The sequence below is a fragment of the Manis pentadactyla genome, chromosome 1 (assembly GCF_030020395.1).
Source record: "Manis pentadactyla isolate mManPen7 chromosome 1, mManPen7.hap1, whole genome shotgun sequence".
In the NCBI taxonomy this organism is placed as follows: domain Eukaryota; kingdom Metazoa; phylum Chordata; class Mammalia; order Pholidota; family Manidae; genus Manis; species Manis pentadactyla.
In genome coordinates this window covers 20,081,273-20,105,977 of record NC_080019.1, presented here as the reverse complement: position 1 = coordinate 20,105,977, position 24,705 = coordinate 20,081,273, and the positions used below count along the sequence as shown (strand labels likewise).

The 24,705-nt window shown below is 43.0% G+C and overlaps 1 protein-coding gene across 3 annotated transcripts in view; it reads right to left on the bottom strand.

Moving 5' to 3' along the window:
- Positions 1–24,705, bottom strand: part of ARHGAP10 (Rho GTPase activating protein 10) — a 277,456-nt gene that overhangs the window by 6,183 nt on the left and 246,568 nt on the right. For all 3 annotated transcript variants that reach the window (XM_036910129.2, XM_057493417.1, XM_036910128.2), the window contains 3 exons: positions 17,353–17,512; positions 2,354–2,509; positions 1,148–1,239 (listed from right to left, as the gene is read on the bottom strand). In XM_036910129.2, the coding sequence (XP_036766024.1) occupies positions 1,148–1,239; positions 2,354–2,509; positions 17,353–17,512 (408 nt within the window). The remainder of the gene's footprint in view (positions 1–1,147; positions 1,240–2,353; positions 2,510–17,352; positions 17,513–24,705) is intronic.

Genomic DNA, 24,705 nt, shown 5'->3' with positions numbered 1-24,705 from the left:
CTCAGCTCTCCCTTCTGCCCTATGGTGTTGCCAGTGGGTGGCAGGCCTGGGGCAGAGCAGCTGTTGTGCCACATGCTCCTGGTCAAACTGCATGTATGTATGTTATATTGACAGAGGAATGATTCTGCTTCGACTCCAGGAACAAAATTTCTCCACGAAGTATAATGCTGTCGTGTGTGGGGTTTTTTTGCTGGTGTTTGTTTGCTGACACTATCAGGAGTCCCTGGCTCTCAAGAGTACATATCACACATATATAGAAATCTATTCTAAATGCGGCAACTTGCTTTCTAAACAACAATCATCAGCAAATGCCACATTACTGACAATACACCACTAGGCGCTGTGTTGATATATTCCATATATTCCAAACATTCTGGCTAATCAACCATTCCATTCCAAGCTTCTTCTAAGGTTCTCACTGCTTCCCCAGAACTCTCTTGGGCAGCTCCGCCCACACACAGCATCACCGTTTCCACAGCAACCAATGAATTCCATAATGAGCAGGCCTGGGAAGAAATTAAGAGCTGGGGAAACCAAGACATACACTGAGCCATAGGAGAGATTTGTCAAATATAAACTGGGCAAAGCTCCTAAAAGCTTGTGTGCGAATATTTAGCATGCAAACTCTATAGCCTTGTTTCAATGTGCAAAGTCAATACCCATATCTGGAGATTCACACACAGTTCAAATGAGCAAAACTCCTGTACAATGTAAGCATGGTAAAGGAATTATAAACCAAAATTTTTCTGTAATAGGCCTCTGCTGTTGACTCAGATTGGTTAAACCTAAAGCATTTAGGAGGCTAGGTTGGAGTCTCTCAGGGTGGAAAACAAAAGGGTCAAATCGGAAATATTTCTTATAGTCCAAGTGGCATGAGATTCTTTACAACAGGAGAAAGATGTTCAAACAAAGACCCACAAGCATTAAAAGGGTTGTAGAATAATGAACATGAAAACACAAGCGATATTTCACAGGCCCCTGGCATTCGGTTCCGGGGAGCCCAATGGGCCAGCGCTCTCCTGCCCAAACATCAGGGGCCAGCCTTGTGCTCCTGACAAACCCCACCACCAGTGACTGCCTGCTCCGGGCTGTAGGCACTCAGAGGTGACGGGACCTGTCCTGCCACAAAGCTCCCACTAACACTTACCATCCTCAAAAATTGCTCCAATTTCAAAAGATAATTCTGAGCTGTGTTCTGCTTCACATGGATACACGGCACGAGCCTTCCGGTTGATGATGCTTCAAAGGGAACAAGGACACACATTTAAATATGAAAAACTGGGAGAGAAAAACCTCACCTTCCCCCTCCTCAGCCCATTTCCCAAATCTTATTTGTAGGTCACCCGGGGAAGGAACAACTCCTTCCAAAAGAGAAATTAGCAGGGAGGCGAACATCAGGCACATCTACAGCACTTGATTTTTCAAGTTAATGATGGGTTTCAAACTCAAATCTTTCTTTAGGGAGCCTCTGAGAAGCTCTCGATTGAACCTCTTCACCTAACTCTTCTCTCCACCAGATCTCTTAACCTATCCTTCAGCATTACGCAAACCACAGGCTGTGTTTACCCCTAAGCACTCTGGTTCATCTATCAGGAGAAGTGCCAGCACCCTGAGACAGAAGGCCGTTGCGGCAGAGCAGAGCAGAGCCACCCACCCACCCACCAAGTGGCTCCAGCACATGCACCACGGACGCTGGCCCATCTAGCCTGGAGCCAGCTGCCCACACCACGCGGGGAGCGGCTTGCTGCTCTTGGCTGGATCTTCCGGATTTGACCTCACTCCTGCCCCCAGAAAGGCCTGTCAGCCTCAGCTTTTCACCACCTGTCAAGATGTCCTCTGTGCCCTTGTGGGTTAAGAGCACACTGGCGAGGGACGGGAACCATGCTGCTCGCCACAGGCAGACTGAGGCAGCAGACCCGCTCCCCACCTCCCAGGAGCAGGGACAGCCCCCCAGAGAACTTTTCAGCCTGCAGCTCTGCACAAGCGGCCCACTAAATGGCTCCAGTAGCTACTGTTTCTGGTGCCCAGTTAACCTTCCTTTAAAACAAAGCATGTGCTGTATGTTCATATATGCAAAGTTCTTCCAAAATCAATAGTTTCATACATGCACAACTAGCACCAAAAAGACATGAGTAGGTTCAAGCAGGTCTCTCATAAAGCACTTTTCTCCTAAGAACTTACTTAAACTTAAAGGCACAGTCCAAGACAAGGCTGTAAGTGTCATCCACCAAGTCCAGGAGGCTGGAGCACCTAGGCCAGCCTCTTTGATGTGGGGACACCAGGACCTGCCCAGGGTGACCAAGCCCCTCTGGTATGCTGTCCCCATGCTCTACATCACCGTCCACACACAGACCTTTCAGATGATGGCTTGTCCACTTCAGTGGCAGCAAAAGGGAGGAGCAAAGACGATGACTTGGGTGAGCGAGGTGTGCCCGCAGGGCTGCAGCTGGGCGTGGTCGGAGACTGCGGGGCCAGCCACTGGACCATAGGGGGCCGGGTCTGGCTTGGCCTGAGGGGTGAGGCAAGAGGACGAGGAGTATGTAGAAGGCTATGGAACACCAAATTCAGGACATCCCTTTCCCACATGGCTGCGATGATAGCTCCCTTTTCCCTCCCAAAGAACTGAAGGGACAGAGTACTCTCCACTTCCTCCCAGGTCTGTAGCCCAAAGGCCCAAGCCCCATAAAGAGAGCTGCCTGATCATTCTTCTCTGGGTTTGTGAAGAAGATCTAGTCTCATCCCACCTAGCGCCATATTGGTTCAGACACCAGAATCCAACTGCTAAAATGTGGATTTTTTGCACTTGAACTTTTGATGTGCTCATGGTCTCTGTTCATAAGGAGAGTCACAAGCATCTACAGTCAAACCTGTGACCTACAGCTCCAGAAATTCAACACGCAGTCTTTTAATGTTTAAAGCTCTGTCACGGTCATATGTATGCAGCAACTCAGAAACCACTGCTGCTGGGAATCAAGACCCTCCTAGTGAGGACCAAGCCTGGCATTTAAGAGAAAACCCAATGATCAGCAAAATCTTTGGTGACCTCAACTTTCCTTACTATTTACAGATTTTAAAAGTTAATGTAGAAAAGTCAGTAAACAGTCTAGTGGAGGGAGTCTCTAAACACGAAGGAGAGTTTAATAAGTATGGTTGATCTGAATTTTTCTTCAATAATCTCAAAACTGGAGGCTTATGACTGTGGCATATGACATTCACTTTAAAAGGACAGCACTGAAACCTTCTCATTTCACTCAATTGCATTTCCAGCACATATGTATTCATTGGCTGCTACACCCAGATGCTTTTCCCCTCACATTCACCCTCTTTGGCTAAAACCAGTTTCCATGAGCAGCTTTCTTGTCCTTCCACATTCCTGAGCATTATCTCTGATTTTTCCTCTTTAGCAGAAGAACGTTCACATCACATCCTGTCCACTTTTACTTCAAATAGCTCCCAGGCAGTTCCTTTCTCTACCTTCTCATCATGATGAGATTATCCCATTCACCTTGAGCCGTGCCTGTGTTACCACCGTGGTCTCCTGGCTAATCCCCCAGTTCAGGTCCTCCAGATGGGCAGCTTACCAGCCACATGCATCCACCTAACACCCAGCCTACCCCACCTGCCTCCCCAGGACCAGTGCACTCCCCCACTGGCCCCCCAGGGTGCCCCCTGCAGCTGGGCTTCCCTGACGGCCCCACACCCTGCCTCACGAATCCCCAGCTCCCCTGCCTGCTACACCAACACACGGAGGGCAGGGTGGCGTGGGTTCTGTGATGGCTTCAGATATTTCCCTTTGGGGTAAGATCAGGTCTTCGTAACAAATCTTTCTGTAGACCCCACAAAGCCAGGCAGAGTACTAGGCACATGAAGTCTTCAAACAACATCCGAGCAACAATTCAGACGTTCTCTAAAATAGGATTTTTATAAATCAGGCACATGAAATATTGCATTATTGACTTGACAGAAATGTACTGCACAGAGGTTTCCTATCCTCTGATCAGACAAGCAGGAGGAAGGGGGGCAGGGGGTGTGTATGTGCACATTTAAAAAACATTATGCTCTGAACAATTTATTTACAATCCCCTTATCCAGCCAATTTATTTCAAAGTCATAAAACCTATTCCACACCAAGCAAAGAAACCTATAAATCTCAAGGTGATCTGTATCACCAGCAGCAAAAGTCACTCCATTCTTTACCAGAAAATGAACCTTAAATGGTGTCTTACTAATCAGGAAGGGAGAGGAAGGGATGAGTGAAGTTCTGACTGAGAATGTAAGACTGCAGTTAGCCCAACAATTGCCATTTTATCTCCCGGCAATTATCCAAGATGTGTGGAGGATGGTGATGGTGTAAGATGAGCCGTCTCACCACACCCCCAGCAACTCTCCTTAGTCATAAATAGTCAAGCAATTACATGATGCCCATCCATCTGCTAAGAGGGACAACAGCTACAGGATGGAAATAAAGTAACAATGTGGCTATATTTATAAAGCTCTTTAAAAATAAAGATCATAAATTGAACAGCTATTACCTACCTAATCCTCATATCTCTCTTTAAAAAAAAACACAAAACTGTTTTTGGTTTTTTGTAAAGTAAAAATACCCCTTTTGGAAAGCGAAAGAATTGTTGGAATAGCAGATGCAGAAGGTAAGGCCTAGTGGCCCTCGCTCGGCTTTCTCCATCCTGTCCCAACACAGGAACTCAGAATCCGCAGGCCTCGTCTGGTGCCAAGTTCTCAGCATTGGCCTTTTCTGTTTGTTTTCTGTGAGCATTTTGTTGCTGCTCGACATACAGATATGCTAAGTGATTCAGCCCTAACCAGTTCCCCAAGATAACCTTTCAGACCTCCCACTTTGACTTAAATTTCTGTATTTGAGTTCCTAAGTTTTCCTATTATTGCAGAAGCCTCCGCTAGGTACTTCTCCTTTAGATTTCAGAAACCCATGTGGTCACAAACTTTCCAAGATGGAATGCTCAGAAGAGGTGCTGAATCATCAGCGTGGGAACAGTCTGTGTGAGGCCTGAGAAGTCATGGGCACAGCCGGGAGCCCTGTGATGAGAATCACACGGCATAACAAAGTTTGGGAGACAAACAGTAGCTGTTAGGACACAAGAAACTTTTCAAAGGCTTCTCCAACGGGAAGGAGTGGGGACGAGACGAGAAGTGGTTAAATAAGTAAACTCAAGCCCTGAAATTAGTTCTCACCTTAGCTGGGAGAGGTCAAATGATGGTGTATTCTATAGGTTTCTCCCAAAAGCAAACTCTCCATATTTTTTTGAAGGCAAAAAAAAATTCCAAATTTGAGCTTCTTCAGGGAAACTATCTCCTACTTTTCAGAATGTGGGTTATTTATTTGTTTGTTTGTTTATAATAAGCATCAAAAAATTTTGAACTAATTCTTTAAAATATAATACTTACAGTTTCTCGAACAGCAGTGGAAAATACTTTTAAGAGAGCATTTCTGATGTTCTCCTTGCCTGCCAGGCATTCTGGAAACAGCAGCATGCATCTCCGTAGCAAAGGTCAGGCAGTGTTTCTCAACCTGGGCTCAGGACAGAATTCTGCTCTAAGGCATCCGCAACTCTAGATTAGCATCTCTCCTATACATCTAGAGTGGGTCTACCTGCCTGGGTGTTGGAAGCAATTCTCCATGGGTCTCATATTCCTGCACTTCTGTGAGCAGAGGCACTGGCTGCTTTAGTTCTGGACTATCTTTTCAAGGATGTTTGTAGAGCAAACAGCCTGGACAGAGAGAATGTGTCGCCCCCTGGAGCAGACAGCTGGCCCTATCCGGACTCGTCCGGTGTGAAGTCCACATGAAGATGTTACCTAGCCCCCAGGGCATCACCCTATGGTAGCTGAGACTCAGGGAACTGAGACACCTGACAGCTGCTATCGCTGTCATTAGTGGGGTCCTTTGAACCCTGACCAGGTGTCCCACGTCTTCTGCCAGCTACCATGAATCATGGCAGGCAAATGAAGTAGCTTGCAAGCCACGCAAAATTTCAGACCTCACAGTTCTTGACGTAACCATCCTTGGGAGATTTCAGAAAACACTCCCTCAGGTCATTTGTTGTATTCTGGGGTTCAGCAGAGAATCCTGGCTGAGAAAGTCTTTGGGCTAAAGATAAAACAATGGAAGAGCTAAGAATAAAAAAGCTCATTATCTGCTAAAACATAAACTCTCCTATTACTTCCCAAACTTAAGCATTTTATTTTAAATCCTATTTATTTCCTTCTTCCTGCTGCCCCTTTATGGATTTTTGATGAGTAAGATTTGGCATGATCACAAACCACCAATTTTATTTAATGATGAGCAGCTGACCAATTACAAAAAAAAGTACCTAAGGACCATGTTTCCTGAAAGCCAAACTGTGGTTTGCAAAAATGGAGGCAGAAGTCAGCTCTTCCTGAAAAGCTCAGAATCCACATTTACCAAAACAGAAATAACTTGAAGAGAAATACTACTCTCTGTTCACTAACTTCCCAATGTCACACACTAAACTGAAAGAATCTTCTAAAGTAGGACTTCTCTCCATTTTCAATGAAGAGCCAGTATCATCACCTTCTTTTGAGGAGAAATGTTTCCTTCTCAAAGAAAAGGGACACACAGAAACAAGAGGCTGTCACTAAAAACAGAGAGATTTCATTCTGTTAAACTCAGAAACGCATTCTTGAAAATACTTACACTGAAGGTTCCCCTGGCTGTTCCTAAGGCAACAACTGAGGTTCTCTGTGTCTGGGTGGGGTGGGCAGAGGGGCTGGGGAAGATGATAAGCAAGAGTAGAATATGGTGTTTGTGGAAGAGATGAGAGAATTCTCTTCTACAAAAGGCACCATCAACACCCTTACTCTGGAAAAACAGATCTGTAGCTGATGGAAAAACCTTATAGCTTTCCTGTTGGGGTTTGTTTAAACCCTGAAAAACATGAAATTATTGCAACTGTGTATGTGTATATTTTATAGTTTATTTTCATAAAAGGTAAAAATCAGCAGTATAGGCTGCTTCTGATTCAAACATGACCCAAGCTTCCCCAATACCAGACTCTACGCTCCATGCATATTAAAAACTTATTGGCAGCAGAAATGCACAAACATTTCAGAAAGTGGGGGCGAGTTAGGGACTTAACTGTTGAAATTCGACAACAGCTGCACGAGTCTCCAGAGAACTTCTGCATCTAACAAACATAGCATAGAATGGGTCAGGCTTTGGGCAGCGCTGGGAATACAAGTGCCTGATTCCTCTTAAAGGACACAGAACAAGGAGAGTCCATGTTAAGAAAAGATACATATTCGCCTCTTATATGAAGTGATTAAATCCCCTAAATACCAAGATATTTTACTATGGTTATATGATACCAGAATCAAATCAGAAGTTTGCACTGGAATGAAAGATTTTTAAAACCTCATTTGCAAGGTCTCTGAGCAGAAGCTAACACATTAGTGAAATGATCTTTCATGCCAGCCTGGGAAACGTACAGCATGAGTCTAGGACAGCTGTCCTGGGCAAAAGTGTTCGAAAATCTTAATAAAGTCAGAAGGAAATATTGTAGATCAGGATATTATGGGATATTTCTGTTCAAAGAAATGCCACTGTTATTCCTTAAGTGCCAGAGAGGGAGATTTCCACAGCCAGCACATTGCTGGTTCCAAATAAGCATGCTGAGGAGGACAGCAGCGGAAAGGCATGAACACGTGCGACAAGAAAGTTGCCATGATCCAGTGGTGGGCAAGGAGGCCTCACCGCCCATTAGGAGAGCTTGAAGTGGACTCTGTTCACACGTCCTCCATGGCCTGAGAACTACCCATTAGGCCCCATGCTAGGCCCTCAGCGGACAGTGACATCTGTTCTCCAGGAGCGCCCAGGCAGGTGACTAGAGAATGACAAACTGTAATCACAATGCAGGTGATGAGTGCCATGTAGGGAGCTGCACCAGGGTTCCACTAGAGAACTGAGAAGGGAGTGTCTAACCATCACAGGGGCATCTGGGAAGGCTTTCTGGAAGAGATGCTGATGCTGCCACTATGATCACCACTTCTCTCCCCCTAGGATCTTGCTAGGCACGACTGCACAGCCCAGCATTGTGCTAGACACAACTTGCATGCATTAATTCACTTGTTCCCAGCTACACTGCCATTCCACGTGACCCATGAGAAGACTCAATCTCAGGCAGGTCGAGTGACTTACTCAAGGTCATGTCGGTACTAAACCCATTTTGAAAAGCCTGCCGAGGCTCGTGACCTGAAGTTCTTCTGAGTGGCTGGAACAGAATACACGAAGAACTGAAAGCGATGGGAGCCAGCAACACTCAGGGGGCAGGACCATATGCTAAAGGCAAGGGAGGGTTACAGAAGGATTTTAATCCCATGAATTACAAGTGCATGAAATGCCACCACTCGAGAGAGAGGCCAAGGTTCCAAAGCCAGCTCTGGCTGTGTGCCTACTTGCAGTTTCTTAACCTCCCTAAGCTTGTCCCTTTTTTTGTAAATAAAAAGGACACTTGTCCCTAGTGCCAGGCTGTGAGGAGGAAGAGAATTAGTTCAGAAGGCCTCTCAGAGGCTAGTGCACACTTGGCATCACTAGCCTTGATGGAGGGTTTCCCACACCTGGCACTTGGTGAGTAACACACTCCCTGTAGTCTCAGTTCCCTTAGCTAAAATATAAGTACTTGTGAATAGGCTGGGTTGCTGTAAGGTTTAAATGAGATGATAGGTGGAAAGCATTCAGTGGTGTTGGAGCAGAGTAAGCACTGAGCAAATGAAGCCCTGAGCACTGGCATGAGGCGTTTCTGAGTGAGATCTCACTGCTGCTTCCCAGGGTTACATCATCACTAATGAATCATTTTCTTTCTCAAAAGACCACAAATACATGATGTCAAAGGGGGCAAATGATAGATATAAATGCAGTACGGTATCCTGGATTGGATCCTGGTACGAAAGGACGACATAGTGGAAAAACTAGGGAAATCCAAATAAAGTCTGTAGTTAATAGAACTGTGACAATGTGAATTTCTTATCTTTTATAAAAGTACCATGGTTCTCTGTAAGATGCTAACAGTAGGGGAGGCTGGATAAAGGGTCTTTGGAAACTTTATTCTATCTTTTCAACTTTTCTGTATATCTAAAAGTATTTCAAAATAAACTTTTTATTTTGTATTTCAAAATAAATTTTTGATTTTAAACAATAGATTGGAAAATGAACAACCTCAAACAAACTTATTAATCATTGAAACACTAAAGGTCTTTTGAAATTATGATCACACACTTAAAGGCATCCAAAACCCCTAAACTTTTGGTTGGTTCAATGACAAGAAAAGGTTTGCGGGAGTTACATTTAAAAATCACTTACACTGCCCATCTGTAACACAACAATCACGCTTGTTGAAACTAGGTTTTGAGAAAGGTGGACTTTTCCAAAAAGATCAGTTCTGTTTATAGATAGATCAAGGTTAGAAAACTTTTACTGTAAAGGGCCAGAGAAAAACGTTTGAGTTTTGTAGGCAATAAGGTCTCACAACTACTCAACTCTGCTATCATGACAGTGCAAAAATAGTGATACACAAAATGTAAGTGACTGAGTAACTATGTTCTATTAAAACTTTATAAAAACAGGCCACAGTGGGCCACAGCTTGCTGACCCCTGGATTAGAGGGACCGGATGAGAATCCATTTTGTAGTGGAAAGTTGGATGAGATGAAGCCGATGACGGCAAACTCCACTGGGCTTGAGAATCCCTGTTCCCCTCCTCCATCCTCACTGGCTGTGGGGCATGGGGCTCCTGTTGTGTGCCAGAAGCTCATCTACACAACACCCAGGTCTTTCCTGCAGGAGACGTGCTCTTCTCCAACTGTTCACAGTCACCTCTCATGCAGCAGGGGGACAGGCAATATTTCAAGCCAGCAATCAAAGCAGTAACTTGATCACACTCGAGAAAAGAATCTTCCACAGGACTGGGTGGGCAAGGAGAAAAGGAAGGGCACTGGAGAAAAGCACTTGAGCATAGAAAAGATGGGGCCTTTTGAAGTGGCCCTGGCCATGCTGACCACTCACTCAGTCCTCACCTTGTGGGGAGCTGAGAATTCTGGGTGTTTTCTCTCCTTAACAAGAAAGGATGCCACCATCCATTCATCCTCCATCTGACAAAGTTTCCTCCCAGGGGACACTCCTTGGGTTTTGCCAGAGAAGAGCTATCCTAAAGCTATATCTCTAACGAATCTTTCCCTCAAAGAGGGCTCCGCGCATCCCCCTCGTTCTTCCTTCCAGATGATCAGAGGAATCAGGTAAGAAGTTGAACTTTAGCTTGCTAGCTGACCAGAAGAGGAACTGAAGCTTTATTTCAGAAAATCATGGGGCTTTAGAGGTCTCAGTGTTGTGGTCCTGCAGGGTAACTGACAGGAAGGTTTCTAACCAGCTCAATTCTTACATGGAAAAAAGGCTGCCAGCAAACATGAGAACTGAACTCGGAAAACGGGGGCTACCAAGCACAGCTTGAAAGGGGCACAAAGTCACTCTGCTGAGCAGAAGCCCCGGGCCACTTACCAGGCTGTTTTTCTGGGTTCCCCGTTGTGACAGGTAAACTGTCCACACTGCTCAGAATAACTTAGAGAGCACTGCCTGGGTCCCGGAGGAACCCCCTGCCCTGGGCATGCGTTATCCCAGGGCTCCCAGAGGCTTCTACAAAGCAGTTCCTCCACAGAGGCTATGAGACCAGCCCCACGCCAGGTCCTCCCGGAGTAACTGCGCTGTCTGCTCGGAACAGGGCAACTTCAGGTCACATCTAAGCCTCTGCAGTGTTACAGAGGCAACTTCCCTGAGCTACTTAGTGAGGAGATTCCGTAAGTGACGGACCAGGAAGTTAAGCTCCTAAGGCCCCTGCCTGCATTTCTCTATTGAAACATAGCCAACCGGTCCATGCACAGCAAATGATAAATTATAACAAACAAACAAAGAAACTAAAAAGAAAAACAAAACTGATGAACAGAGTTGGGGTTTTTTTTGTTTTTTGTTTTTTGCATCTTAAACAGTAGAAAAGGTACTACAAAATTCAGACATGCGTCTTTATTTTGTAAAGTCAACTTTTCATTGTGGGATTTTAAAGTTATGTGAGCAATCAACATTCTGGCTTGAAAATAAAACCTCCAAATTTCAGAACCTGTAGTTACAGCACAAAGGAAGACGTGAATTAGACCACAAGCAAGTGCCAAGTACACAATACAAACACCAAAAATACCCTCGTAAGACACGAGGGACGTGTCTGGAGGATATGAGGATGTGCAGCAGTTGCAACAGCATAATTTCTATAGAAAGTTGGAAAGAAGATTCAAGTAAATATACAAAAGTTACACACCCAAAAATAAATGTCCAAAGACATTTCTGGTCATGTGGGTCCTGTGATTAGCTTCAAGAGCCTTACTGCAGCTGAAGGGAGACAACTGGACATCACGTTACTCATAAAAAAGATGATGCATGCTACACTGCTGCAAAATTTCAAATCTCCAAGTGTCCCGCTCTGTTTCAGAGAGGGACGCCCTCTTCCCACATTTCAGCCAAACATGTTGGATGAGGAAATGGGCAGCGACCAGATTCAAGTGTTTATTCCCCTACATAACAAACCACAGCCATGTGACTTACTGGAGGGTCGGGGCTCCCTCTTCAGAACAAGGGCAATGACAGCCGGCAGCCACGGTTATCTCACTGGGTCTCAGAATCAGGAGAAAGCTACAATTCAAATAGTTCTATATGCAACCAGGTAAGTTCAAGCCTTGCAATAAAACAAGTCTAGGGAACTTGGGGAAGATATATCAGGATCAAACACCACGTCTGTTCCTTAGATGTACGTCTTGGGGCAATTTTGCTACCCTTCTTGTGCCTCAGTTTCCCTATCTTTAAAAACGAAGATAAACCTTCCCCCACTGGATTGTGTGAGGATTAAAATGAATATCATTTATAAAGCACCTAAAACAAAGTCTGGTAGCCCAAAAAAATAATGTTCTCTGGTCTTTGACCCTGAGAAATGCCAGAGGGTAACTATCTAATCAAGCCTCCTCTGTAGACCAACCCACCAGCCACTGCTGCAGCAAAAGCTTCTGCTCCCATAAGCCCCCAGTCCCCCAACAGAAGCCAAAAGGAGCTGACCTCTGAGAAGAATTTTAAAGGCTGCTGTGGGAGCAGAGCAAGGCAACACGCTCCTCCTGCTCATCTGGCCCTGTTCTTCCTTACATGTGAGCTATCTTAGACCTCAATCTTTCTAGGCCCACCCAGGGACTCTGCTGCTCACGTAGGTGGGAGAGAGAGACTGGCTTCCCGTTCATTCTTCTCAGACCCCAGCACCAGAGAATACGTCCTTCCATACAAAGGCACAGGCTCCAGCAGCCATCCCAGTCCGTGCAACCTGCTACATTCTGTTACCAGGTCAACCAGAGAAAAGGAGCTGCCCTTATTAGGATATGGTCTCCCTACTAGCCAACAGATGCTGCAAATTCCTATGTAGGCACACATAGTCATCCCTTCAGGTTAAGTATCATCCAATCCTGATCTCTTTTTAAGTTTACATAGCTTTTTATCTTTCCTGTCTTACAAAAACAGTAGGTATCCATTTTAGTCAAATAAGCAAAAAAAAGCAGATGTGGAAAAAAAATATTTTTAAAGATAAATTCCCCATTTTCTTTTGATACAATAATCATAATAAGAGAGGTAGAAATATAAGACACCAACTCCTAGGGGTTAACTGACGGCCCCTGCCCAACAGAGGCTGGGAGTAGTAAGATCAAGAAGTGATGGAGTTGAGGAAATCCTCCCTGGAGAGGGGGAGGAGAGGCAAGAAAATAAAGAAAAAGAGAGAAAGGGAGGAGGTGAAGACAGTGTGCCAGTGACTGCTACCTTACAATTTCTAGAATGTGCCAAATTTCACAGAAATCTGTTAAGAAATTAAGATTATTCTTCTGAACTTCAGTACATTATTCATGGTGTGCTGTGGTATACTAAGCCACAAATCAAATTTAAGGGGTACTTTGATATCTCCCAGCAAAATCTCTCAACTTCCTGAAAAGCCACCAGGGGATCAAGAGACAAATAATTAAATGCCAAATAGCTGCCTATGGAAACCTCTATTTGTTTGCCCAATTTTAAGGAAGGGAGTTCTTTCATTGACAAGAATAAAAATGGTTACCAGTGAGTGCACACACAGTCTACGGATGCCATGCAGAAGGCTGTAAATGGGAGGGGGAGTGTACTGTCTAAAGATTTTAAGTAACTAGCACTAAGTCTTGGTAGGTACAAATCTCTGCCACACAACAGCGGCTCCAGCAGCCCCTGGGATGCCTGCCTTGAGAGCATCTTAACATTCATCGTAAACTAGGCTGAGCCTCCCTTCAGGTGGGGGAGAAGGTTACTGCCCCCATGGCCTGCCAGAGCAGAGAGTGAGTTGCACCAGGGGGGACCGGCCTTCCCAGCTCCTCGGAGCTATTCTAAGATGCTGCCATCTTGAATGAGGGAAAGTGCTGGCAGACAAGGTATCCTTTTTATTTGAAATCTGTAGAGAAAGCACAGTGCAATGCCCGAGTATTTCTTCCAAGAGATTTTTCTTTTGTGGCAGGGAACCTAAAAGGATTACTTGTCAAAGTCCTGCTCCATCATTTACAATTGAAGAAAACCTGTTTAGAGAAAACTACTTTATTGGGGGAAAAAACAAATGACTTTGGAACATTTGAAATACCTTGACCTATGATGTAATGTCCTCCAAGGAGACTGAGCTAGCGATTCTTCACTGGCAATGAAGTCACCCATCACCTTACTGAGTGTATAGGTAAGTAATAGCTCCAGATTGATTGACTGCAATGAATAAAACCCACAAGTCATAAACATCAGCAGAAAACTGAAGAAATCCAATTCTGCTGTGTTGTTTTCTAGCTGTCAGAGGCTACAGCTGTCTTTACATGCTGCCTATATCAAAATCTCAGCTGCTGTAGGTTTTCTTCTGCAAATTTGCTGTCCAATGGCTGAGGTCATGGCATTTCTGTAGAACAGAGCCACTTGGGGTCCTACGTGAACCACAGACATTTGGACTCCACTTTTCAGGACCTGAGATAAGGCAAATCTAAGTTCTGGAATGGAGAGTCACTGCCCTGGATTAAAACTAGGTAACCAAGGCACTGCCTCCTTTTTAAAGCCCTGGGTAGAGTTTCAGTGACTCCACAGCAACTATGGTTTGATTAAAAGGAATCTTAATCAGCACTTACTCAGATCCTACTATATTCAATACTGTACTTAATCAGCATTTACTCAGATCCTACTATATTTAATACTGTACAACTGGTATGCAGAGATGATGGATTAAAACAAAAAGAAATGAAAATATTACACACAGAAGAAAAATTAAATTTACAAATGCTAAGGAAACAAAGAAAGATGTTACAAAGTGAAAATGGTGAGATCAATTCTGTGAAATTCTTGGAGGAAGTTTTTAATCTTTCTGACGAAAAAGGAAGACAGATCAAAACCCAACAGAGTTGCCTAAGAGGCATTCAGTGATAAACAGGAAGAAATGAGAGTTCTAGAAGGAAAATATTTTTATAAACACATAATAATTAAAATGGGAAATAAAATATTCATTAATAACTACATGAACATCTCTAAAAAGTTCAAAGCGTGTAAGGCCTAATTGCCATCATCAAGAATTTTATGCTGTATCTTAGAGTGAGGGAAAGGTTAGAAAGAGTTATGTCTGGGACGTCTGTGTCCTCCTTAAATTTTTATGTCGAAACCCTACCCCCTCCCACGTGATGGTATCAGGAAGTGAAGCCTTTGGGAGGTAATTAGATGAGATGTAGCCTTAAGGGTGGGGTCCTCACGAATGGGATTAGTGCCCTTATAACAGCCACAAAGAAGTCAGCAGTCCACAAATCCGAAGTGGCCTCTCACCAGAACGCCAGCTTTGCTGACACCCTGTCCTTTGAAATCCAGCCTCCAGAACTGGGGGAAATAAATTTCTGTTGTTTATAAGCCACTCAATTGAGTATTTTTGTTACACCAGCTCAAACTAAGACAGATATTCAGACAGGCAGGCAGATGGAGATATTGATACAAATACATGGATACACAAACACTACACCACTTAACTATCAAATAACACTAAATGGTAAATATTAGCTAATACTAGATGGCAGTATTTCCCTAATATCAAGTTCTTGGGTATAGATGGAGAAAAACATTACTTAGAATCTTCCTGTGGACTAGTACTAGAAAAAGCTTGCTGAGGTAAAAACTCAAGTAGACCCTGAAGACAGATCAGATTGTCTTGAGTAAAAGAAGGAGAGTCTTATTTCCCACAGGGAGAGGGCATTGGAAAGCCATACAAGGGCTACTTGAAGACAGCAAACACACCATCCCAGAAGAATTTAAAAAAAAAAAAAGGGAAGGAAGAGATATCTCTTATCCTACTTATCCCCTGGGTTTATGTTAGAAACACACATTTTCAGGCTGCCCCTTCTACCTGAGTCGCCCTGCTGTGGGGCCCAGAAGTGTGGCTTAACAAGCCTTCCAGGGGACTTTGATATGTGCTCAAGTTTGACAAGCCCTCCTTAACTTAATGATTAATCTGGACTGAAATATGCTTATAAGTAAAACTTTTAAAAGATATGCAAGAAATACTTTATATACTTAAAAAGAAATATACATGTATTTTATCCAATGTACAGAAAAAATCAAGTTCCTAAAGTAGAAGAAAGCCTACATTATAACAAAAATCTCCATGCCAGACGTTCTTCAACGGCTTATTTTCCTCCCTCCTATTTTGGCCCCTCGATGTTGGAGGGCTTTTCATGACATTTAAAGATTTGCATGAATAGGAAGCTGGGGAATTCCTTACTTGTTTGATTTATGACCAGAAATATCAAGCTCTTCACATTTCAGGCATGGACGTGCTATGAATCGGACATTGGCTATATTGTGGCTCATAATGTCACTCTTCCCCAGAACCACTACGGAGTAAGGATGACTACAGTTTTCACCGCTGACTCTGATCTACGCTTACTGAAAGAAATAATTAGAGACCTGATTTTTACTTTAAAACATACACACAGGCTAAATTCCACCCCAAGAGTACCCAGGATTACACACTCTGGGTTCCTAATATAACCACTGTCACTGGTGCCTAGAGTACTAAAGTGAAAAAAATACTTTTATTCTGGAAAAAGAATAGCAAAAAATGACAAGCATGTTCACGTAATATGTAATTTAAATCCACAATGCAAAGCCTTCAGCAGAGAGATACACGTTTATGACAACCTTGGAGGGAAAAAAAATCTCATCTGGAGAAAGTGTGTCCATACTTTAGAACTTTACTTTGGTTTCTGGTTAGATTTTCAAAGTCTTCGGGTTGCCCCAAAATTTCTCCCAGCCTCTTTTAATACTTAATAAGTTCATAATGATTTCATGTGAACCTGGCAGTAACTATAAAAAGGCAAGTAATGTGAAGAATACTTTCCAATTCCATTTAAAGTCCCAAGAATGCCCAATAAGGGTCAAAGGATATCATTAACTAGGATTTATTTTAAGCAACTTTGACTCTTTTTTAAATTTTTTTAACTTTAAAGACAGGATGCCCAAATAGTCTCAGGCTGAATTATAAAGGTATTTTTGGATGTGATTTGATTAACTAATCAACTAATGACATGTAATTATTAGTGGAGGTTTTTTTTCTTCTCTGAGCATTTGTTTGAAATCTGATGCTCTTCCGATGCCCCATGCTATCACCCATCAGACTTACACCACAGCCTTGGTTTGCACAGAAAGACAAACCTTCATGCAGTCAAACCAGGTCCAGAGCATTTGGTTTGTATTGGTATCATTTGTCCTAATATACCTGAACACACCAAACCACCCTGAGAAGGAAGATAACATCAGGTATTTCATCCATCAATTATCAATTCTGCAGGATGCTATGGAGCAAATAGAGCAAAACACCAGCTTAAAGCTCTCAAAACTACCAATAAGTAATCTATCTTTCTATAGATCATCTCAAGAGTCTACTGATCACCATGAATACAGTCTCTTTTCTCTAAAAGATCATGTAACTAGTGACCAAACATCCTGAGTAGGACAATGACAAACTTCCCTTGTGCAAACCCAGAACTGCCATGAAGTAAACTTAACAACTTTGAAATACACCCATCCGCCCTTTCCACAGTGGGAACATAGACACTATTCAAGAAAGGCCTCTTGGCAGCCCCACTGATTAGAGAACAATGGTCCTTAGATAGAATGGCTTCAGCATCCACTGACCATGTCACCTTCAAAATGAAGGTCAAAGCCCTCCTTCCCTCAGCACCAAAGAGAGGCACAGCTACTTACGCAATAGATGCCCAGTCCCCAAAGCCACCCCCATCCGTGAGGAGGTGGTCTCTGTCTGGTCCAGGGAGCCCGTGGACAGCTGCAGCCGTAGGAGATGGGGATGAAAGGGAGTCTAGGCTGCCAGTAGGGGTGCCCTCATTAGGAGGGTTAGGACTGTCACCTAGGGAGGAAAAAAAAAGTCATCAATCTTCAAACAAATACTCAGAGGAGAAAAAACAACTCCACGAATAATTATGTGGCATCATTTGATTAGTCAATCAAACTATATCCAAAAATCACACTTACAACTCAGCCTGAAAGCATTTGGGTGTCCTGTATTTAAAGATTTTGTTTTCTTTTTCTTAAACCAAAGGTGCTTAAAATAAATCATAGGAAAAAAAACAGTGAGGAATGTTACCCAGCAAGAATACACAGTAATCAAAATCAGAGCCAATGGAAAATGAAAGCCTTAATGGCAGCCCCAATGACTTCCTCATCTACAGGGAGCACAGCTATCAATCAGTGACAACCTCAGCAACACCTCGGAGCAGTACACCCGCAGGGTCCACCTCTCGCGTCCTAGTCCCTTCACGGTTCTTCAGGGCACTGCCAGCCACCACCCAGTGCATAATAAATTAAACTCTAAAGGGATCTTGTCTTCTGAGCTGGTGTCTTGGATTACAGCTTAATAGCCCAATTTATTAAAATCCCGGACATAGAGAAATGTCTATTTCCCTGAGAACATTAGGGAGGATGTTACAAGAATCAGGCCCTTGCAGTGACTACAGGGGTTGACTTTAAACCAAAATTAAAAAACCATTTTTTAAATGGGTTGCATAACTTATTCATTTACAGAAAACCATTTTGTGAAATACATTTACTATCATTTGTACACATCATAGACTTGAGTAGAAAATGCAGAAGATGGAAGAGAGAGCTCACAAGAGCAGCTGTTTGCCTCCCTGGTCTTTTTTACTTTCACAATGCTCCCAGTATAACCATAAACGTACCTGAACAGCACCCATCCGAGCTTGGACCCTTCAGCCAGATTCAAAGACCCTATTAAATATCAACTGCTCTGGGGTGCCCTGCAGAGGCAGCAATATTCCATTAAGGTGGCACTGACTCAGCCCTGATCTTAGAGGTGATGGGTCACAACAGTTGTTCAACAAACTGCCAGGGGAACATAACAGAATGTGAGGGGCCATACCCAGTCACAAACAGCTTCTAGCTGATTCAATCTTCATTTTTCCTCAGTTCTAGGTCCTAGAAATAGAGTATGCACAAATGCCAGGAACAGCAAGGAACTTAACTCTCAGAAAACCACCTTAGATGCATTCCAATTTTACGGCAAGTGAAGCACGAGAGAAATCCTGGGCTCTCATTAAGCTAGGTCCCAACATGGTGATTGTGAAAACTGATCATATGAAATAATTCTTACTTAACTCTGACCCAGCTTACAACTAAGGCTAAGACAAAGAGTCTCAGAAATGGAGATATAGAAAAGATGAATTTAGAGAAGTCAGAGTTAGAGATCAGGGCAATGGCTGGAAAAGGGAATTCTTCCTGGGGGCAGTTAGGAGGAAATACCAGGATGATCATGTGCAGAAGATGCTGGTAAGGGAGTTTTCTGAGCTTTTTTTTTAAAAGTGTGTTGTCAGGGAGGCTAGAAGGCATGGTGGGATAAAAGGCGAAAGAGATCTCCGTGGGCAGATCTTCTCCCTGGTCTGAACCTCCCCGAGTAAAGCGAGTAAAAGTCTTGCTCTGGCCCCATTCCCAAATACTGTGTGATTCCTCTTTCAGTGAAGTCACTTTTTCTGCAGCCCTTCACCACAAAACTGTTCACCCTGTTGGAGGAATTCAGCCCCAAATAGATGGGCTAGTTTTCAGGCAAAGAAACCAAATCCCACTGGTAGGCCACTTTCACTTCCTTTTAATTTTTGTCCTGGGATACAGTCCACTTTGAAACTAAGGCTACTTCTTCTCCTGTGCCTGGGTAGTTCAAGTCTATCCAGTTCTTTTCTGCAAATAAACCCCAGGGCAAAGGGCCAGAGTTCCAGCTTTCCCAGGCACTTCCCCATGCCCCCTAGTCATCATTAGCAGCGACTCCCTTCCAGATCAACAGAGTCTCAAACATAACCTCAGCACAGAGTCTAAATTAAACTCCTGAACATTTACTTGCACAATAACTGCCAGTTTGGGACTTGGCTAGAAGTAGCAACATATGATCGGTTCTGCAGGAGAACAGGGTTAACGTCAACAGTGAGTCAGGCGTAAGCAGCTTCCTTGCTTGAGGAGGCTGGATCCCGGCCCTCTGCTCTCTGGGCCTCATGCCCTGTCTCCACAGCAGGGCATGACATAGCAAAAGCAGCAAATGACAGTCTGGGACCAGCTATGCCCTGACTCATTCCTACACAGAGAAACCTGTCAATGAGAAGCAACTTTGGGAAAGTGGAAAGCAAAGGTCTAATGTTACTTTCAGTAAGATGCCTGACATGAGTTTATGGCCAGATACACTAGCTCATCTACATCACCTCAAATCCTTTTCCCAAGCAGACTGACACAGCACAAACTGTCATTCAACATATTAAATCACATTCTATTAAGAGAACGTCTCTCTTCCTTTCTGCCAAACAGTGGTAATCTCAGCCTTCAACTGAAAACAATATTGGTGGAAGGCAGTACGTTTACAGAAACTGATCAAATGAAGAGATACCCCACCCTCCTCTTTGTGTGCACAAAATTTTCTCCTTTTCTCCTTCACTGTTCAGGGGTGAGCAACTCTACTTGAGAATCACTGAATCTGGGAGTCACCAGGATCAGACACATAAACATTAAACATGTACAACAATTCCTGACACTTCCGTTCACCAAAATCAAACTGCTACTTCTTAATTAGTATGAAAATAATAAAACTTCTTTTTAAAAAATACTATGTTCAACGATTTCTGGAATGAAGAGTTTAAATCTTATGAGACTAATTTGTACCTGAGAATTAAAGTCAGATACTCTTATCATTTTTCACTTTTTATTTCTTTGAAGTCTCACACAACCTCTTCCCTTAGGTGTTACCACTTAACAGACATCTACAGTCAGACAAGTCACCTGTGAGTAATAAGGTTGTTCCAGGAAGTGAACAAAATGATGAAGGACTTTGTTATGAGCAAACTCCAAGATAAGAAAGTGACTAGATACAGAACTACCACCATCTAGAAGAGAAAATGACTTCCTCACAATATCCAGCTTAATTTCCACCTTCTCCACAAACCACTTGCCTACCACCTTTTCTGCCTCTTCTCTCCTTTTTCACAACTGCAGGCAGCAGTCAAGTTTGCACTTCACTGCCATGTACTGGTTTCATGACCTGGTTTCCATTCCCCATTTCCATTACACATTTTTTGAGGGTGGAGACCACGTCTCAGTCTTGGTGGTCCTTAAAGAACATAATGCCGAAATTCACAGGAGGAGGGGCGGAAGATGGCGGCGTGAGTAGAGCAGCGGAAATCTCCTCCCAAAACAACATATATCTATGAAAATATAACAAAGACAACCCTTCCTAGAATAAAGACCAGAGGACACAGGACAATATCCAGACCACATCCACACCTGAGAGAACCCAGCGCCTCGCGAAGGGGTAGCTGCCCGAGCCAGGCCACGCCCACAGCAACAGCGGAGATTAACTCCATAGCAGCCGGGCAGGAAGCAGAAACCCTGTCTGCGCGCAGCTGCGCAGCACAAGCCACTAGAGGCCGCTGTTCTCCCAGGAGAGGAGGGCCACAAACCAACAAGAAGGGAAGTCCTTCCAGCCGTCACTCGTTCCAGTTCTGCAGACTATTCCTATCACCATGAAAAGGCAAAGCTACAGGCAGACAAAGATCACAGAGACAACACCAGAGAAGGAGACAGACCTAACCAGGCTTCCTGACAAAGAATTCAAAATAAGAATCATAAACATGCTGACAGAGATGCAGAGAAATACGCAAGAGAAATGGGATGAAGTCCGGAAGGAGATCACAGATGCCAGAAAGGAGATCACAGAAATGAAACAAACTCTGGAAGGGTTTATAAGCAGAATGGATAGAATGCAAGAGGCCATTGATGGAATTGAAATCAGAGAACAGGAACGCATAGAAGCTGACATAGAGAGAGACAAAAGGATCTCCAGGAATGAAACAATATTAAGAGAACTGTGTGACCAATCTAAAAGGAACAATATCCGTATTATAGGGGTCCCAGAAGAAGAAGAGAGAGGCAAAGAGATGGAAAGTATCTTAGAAGAAATAATTGCTGAAAACTTCCCCACACTGGGGGAGGAAGTAATCGAACAGACCACGGAAATACACAGAACCCCCAACAGAAAGGATCCAAGAAGGGCAACACCAAGACACATAATAATTAAAATGGCAAAGATCAAGGACAAGGAAAGAGTGTTAAAGGCAGCTAGAGAGAAAAAGGTCACCTATAAAGGGAAACCCATCAGGCTAACGTCAGATTTCTCAACAGAAACCCTACAGGCCAGAAGAGAATGGCATGATATATTTAATACAATGAAACAGAAGGGCCTTGAACCAAGGATACTGTATCCAGCACGACTATCATTCAAATATGACGGTGGGATTAAACAATTCCCAGACAAACAAAAGCTGAGGGAATTTGCTTTCCACAAACCACCTCTACAGAACATCTTACAGGGACTGCTCTAGATGGGAGCACTCCTAGAAGGAGCACAGCACAAAACACCCAACATATGAAGAATCGAGGAGGAGGAACAAGAAGGGAGAGAAGAAAAGAATCTCCAGACAGTGTATATAAGAGCTCAATAAGCGAGCTAAGTTAGGCAGTAAGATAATAAAGAGGCTAACCTTGAACCTTTGGTAACCACGAATTTAAAGCCTGCAATGGCAATAAGTACATATCTTTCAATAGTCACCCTAAATGTTAATGGGTTGAATGCACCAATCAAAAGACACAGAGTAACAGAATGGATAAAAAAGCAAGACCCATCTATATGCTGCTTACAAGAAACTCACCTCAAACCCAAAGACATGTACAGACTAAAAGTCAAGGGATGGAAAAACATATTTCAAGCAAACAACAGTGAGAAGAAAGCAGGGGTTGCAGTACTAATATCAGACAAAATAGACTTCAAAACAAAGAAAGTAACAAGAGATAAAGAAGGACACTACACAATGATAAAGGGCTCAGTCAAACAAGAGGATATAACCATTCTAAATATATATGCACCCAACACAGGAGGACCAGCATATGTGAAACAAATACTAACAGAACTAAAGGGGGATATAGACTGCAATGCATTCATTCTAGGAGACTTCAACACACCACTCACCCCAAAGGATAGATCCACGGGGCAGAAAATAAGTAAGGACACGGAAGCACTGAACAACACAGTAGAGCAGATGGACCTAATAGACATCTATAGAACTCTACATCCAAAAGCAGCAGGATATACATTCTTCTCAAGTGCACATGGAACATTCTCCAGAATAGACCACATACTAGGCCACAAAAAGAGCCTCAGAAAATTCCAAAAGATTGAAATCCTACCAACCAACTTTTCAGACCACAAAGGCATAAAACTAGAAATAAACTGTACAAAGAAAGCAAAGAGGCTCACAAACACATGGAGGCTTAACAACACGCTCCTAAATAATCAATGGATCAATGACCAAATCAAAATGGAGATCCAGCAATATATGGAAACAAATGACAACAACAACACTAAGCCCCAACTTCTGTGGGACGCAGCAAAAGCAGTCTTAAGAGGAAAGTATATAGCAATCCAAGCATATTTAAAAAAGGAAGAGCAATCCCAAATGAATGGTCTAATGTCACAATTATCGAAATTGGAAAAAGAAGAACAGATGAGGCCTAAGGTCAGCAGAAGGAGGGACATAATAAAGATCAGAGAAGAAATAAATAAAATTGAGAAGAATAAAACAATAGCAAAAATCAATGAAACCAAGAGCTGGTTCTTCGAGAAAATAAACAAAATAGATAAGCCTCTAGCCAGACTTATTAAGAAGAAAAGAGAGTCAACACAAATCAACAGTATCAGAAACGAGAAAGGAAAAATCACGACGGACCCCACGGAAATGCAAAGAATTATTGGAGAATACTATGAAAACCTATATGCTAACAAGCTGGGAAACCTAGGAGAAATGGACAACTTCCTAGAAAAATATAACCTTCCAAGATTGACCCAGGAAGAAACAGAAAATCTAAACAGACCAATTACCAGCAATGAAATTGAACCGGTAATCAAAAAACTACCAAAGAACAAAACCCCCGGGCCAGATGGATTTACCTCGGAATTTTATCAGACATACAGGGAAGACATAATACCCATTCTCTTTAAAGTTTTCCAAAAAATAGAGGAGGAGGGGATACTCCCAAACTCATTCTATGAAGCTAACATCACCCTAATACCAAAACCAGGCAAAGACTCCACCAAAAAAGAAAACTACAGACCAATATCCCTGATGAACGTAGATGCAAAAATACTCAACAAAATATTAGCAAACCGAATTCAAAAATACATCAAAAGGATCATACACCATGACCAAGTGGGATTCATTCCAGGGATGCAAGGATGGTACAACATTCGAAAGTCCATCAACATCATCCACCACATCAACAAAAAGAAAGACAAAAACCACATGATCATCTCCATAGATGCTGAAAAAGCATTTGACAAAGTTCAACATCCATTCATGATAAAAACTCTCAGCAAAATGGGAATAGAGGGCAAGTACCTCAACATAATAAAGGCCATCTATGATAAACCCACAGCCAACATTATATTGAACAGCGAGAAGCTGAAAGCATTTCCGCTGAGATCGGGAACTAGACAGGGATGCCCACTCTCTCCACTGTTATTTAACATAGTACTGGAGGTCCTAGCCACAGAAATCAGACAAAATAAAGAAATACAAGGAATCCAGATTGGTAAAGAAGAAGTTAAACTGTCACTATTTGCAGATGACATGATACTGTACATAAAAAACCCTAAAGACTCCACCCCAAAACTACTAGAACTGATATCGGAATACAGCAAAGTTGCAGGATACAAAATCAACACACAGAAATCTGTGGCTTTCCTATATACTAACAATGAACCAACAGAAAGAGAAATCAGGAAAACAACTCCATTCACAATTGCATCAAAAAAAATAAAATACCTAGGAATAAACCTAACCAAAGAAGTGAAAGACTTATACTCTGAAAACTACAAGTCACTCTTAAGAGAAATTAAAGGGGACACTAACAGATGGAAACTCATCCCATGCTCGTGGCTAGGAAGAATTAATATCGTCAAAATGGCCATCCTGCCCAAAGCAATATACAGATTTGATG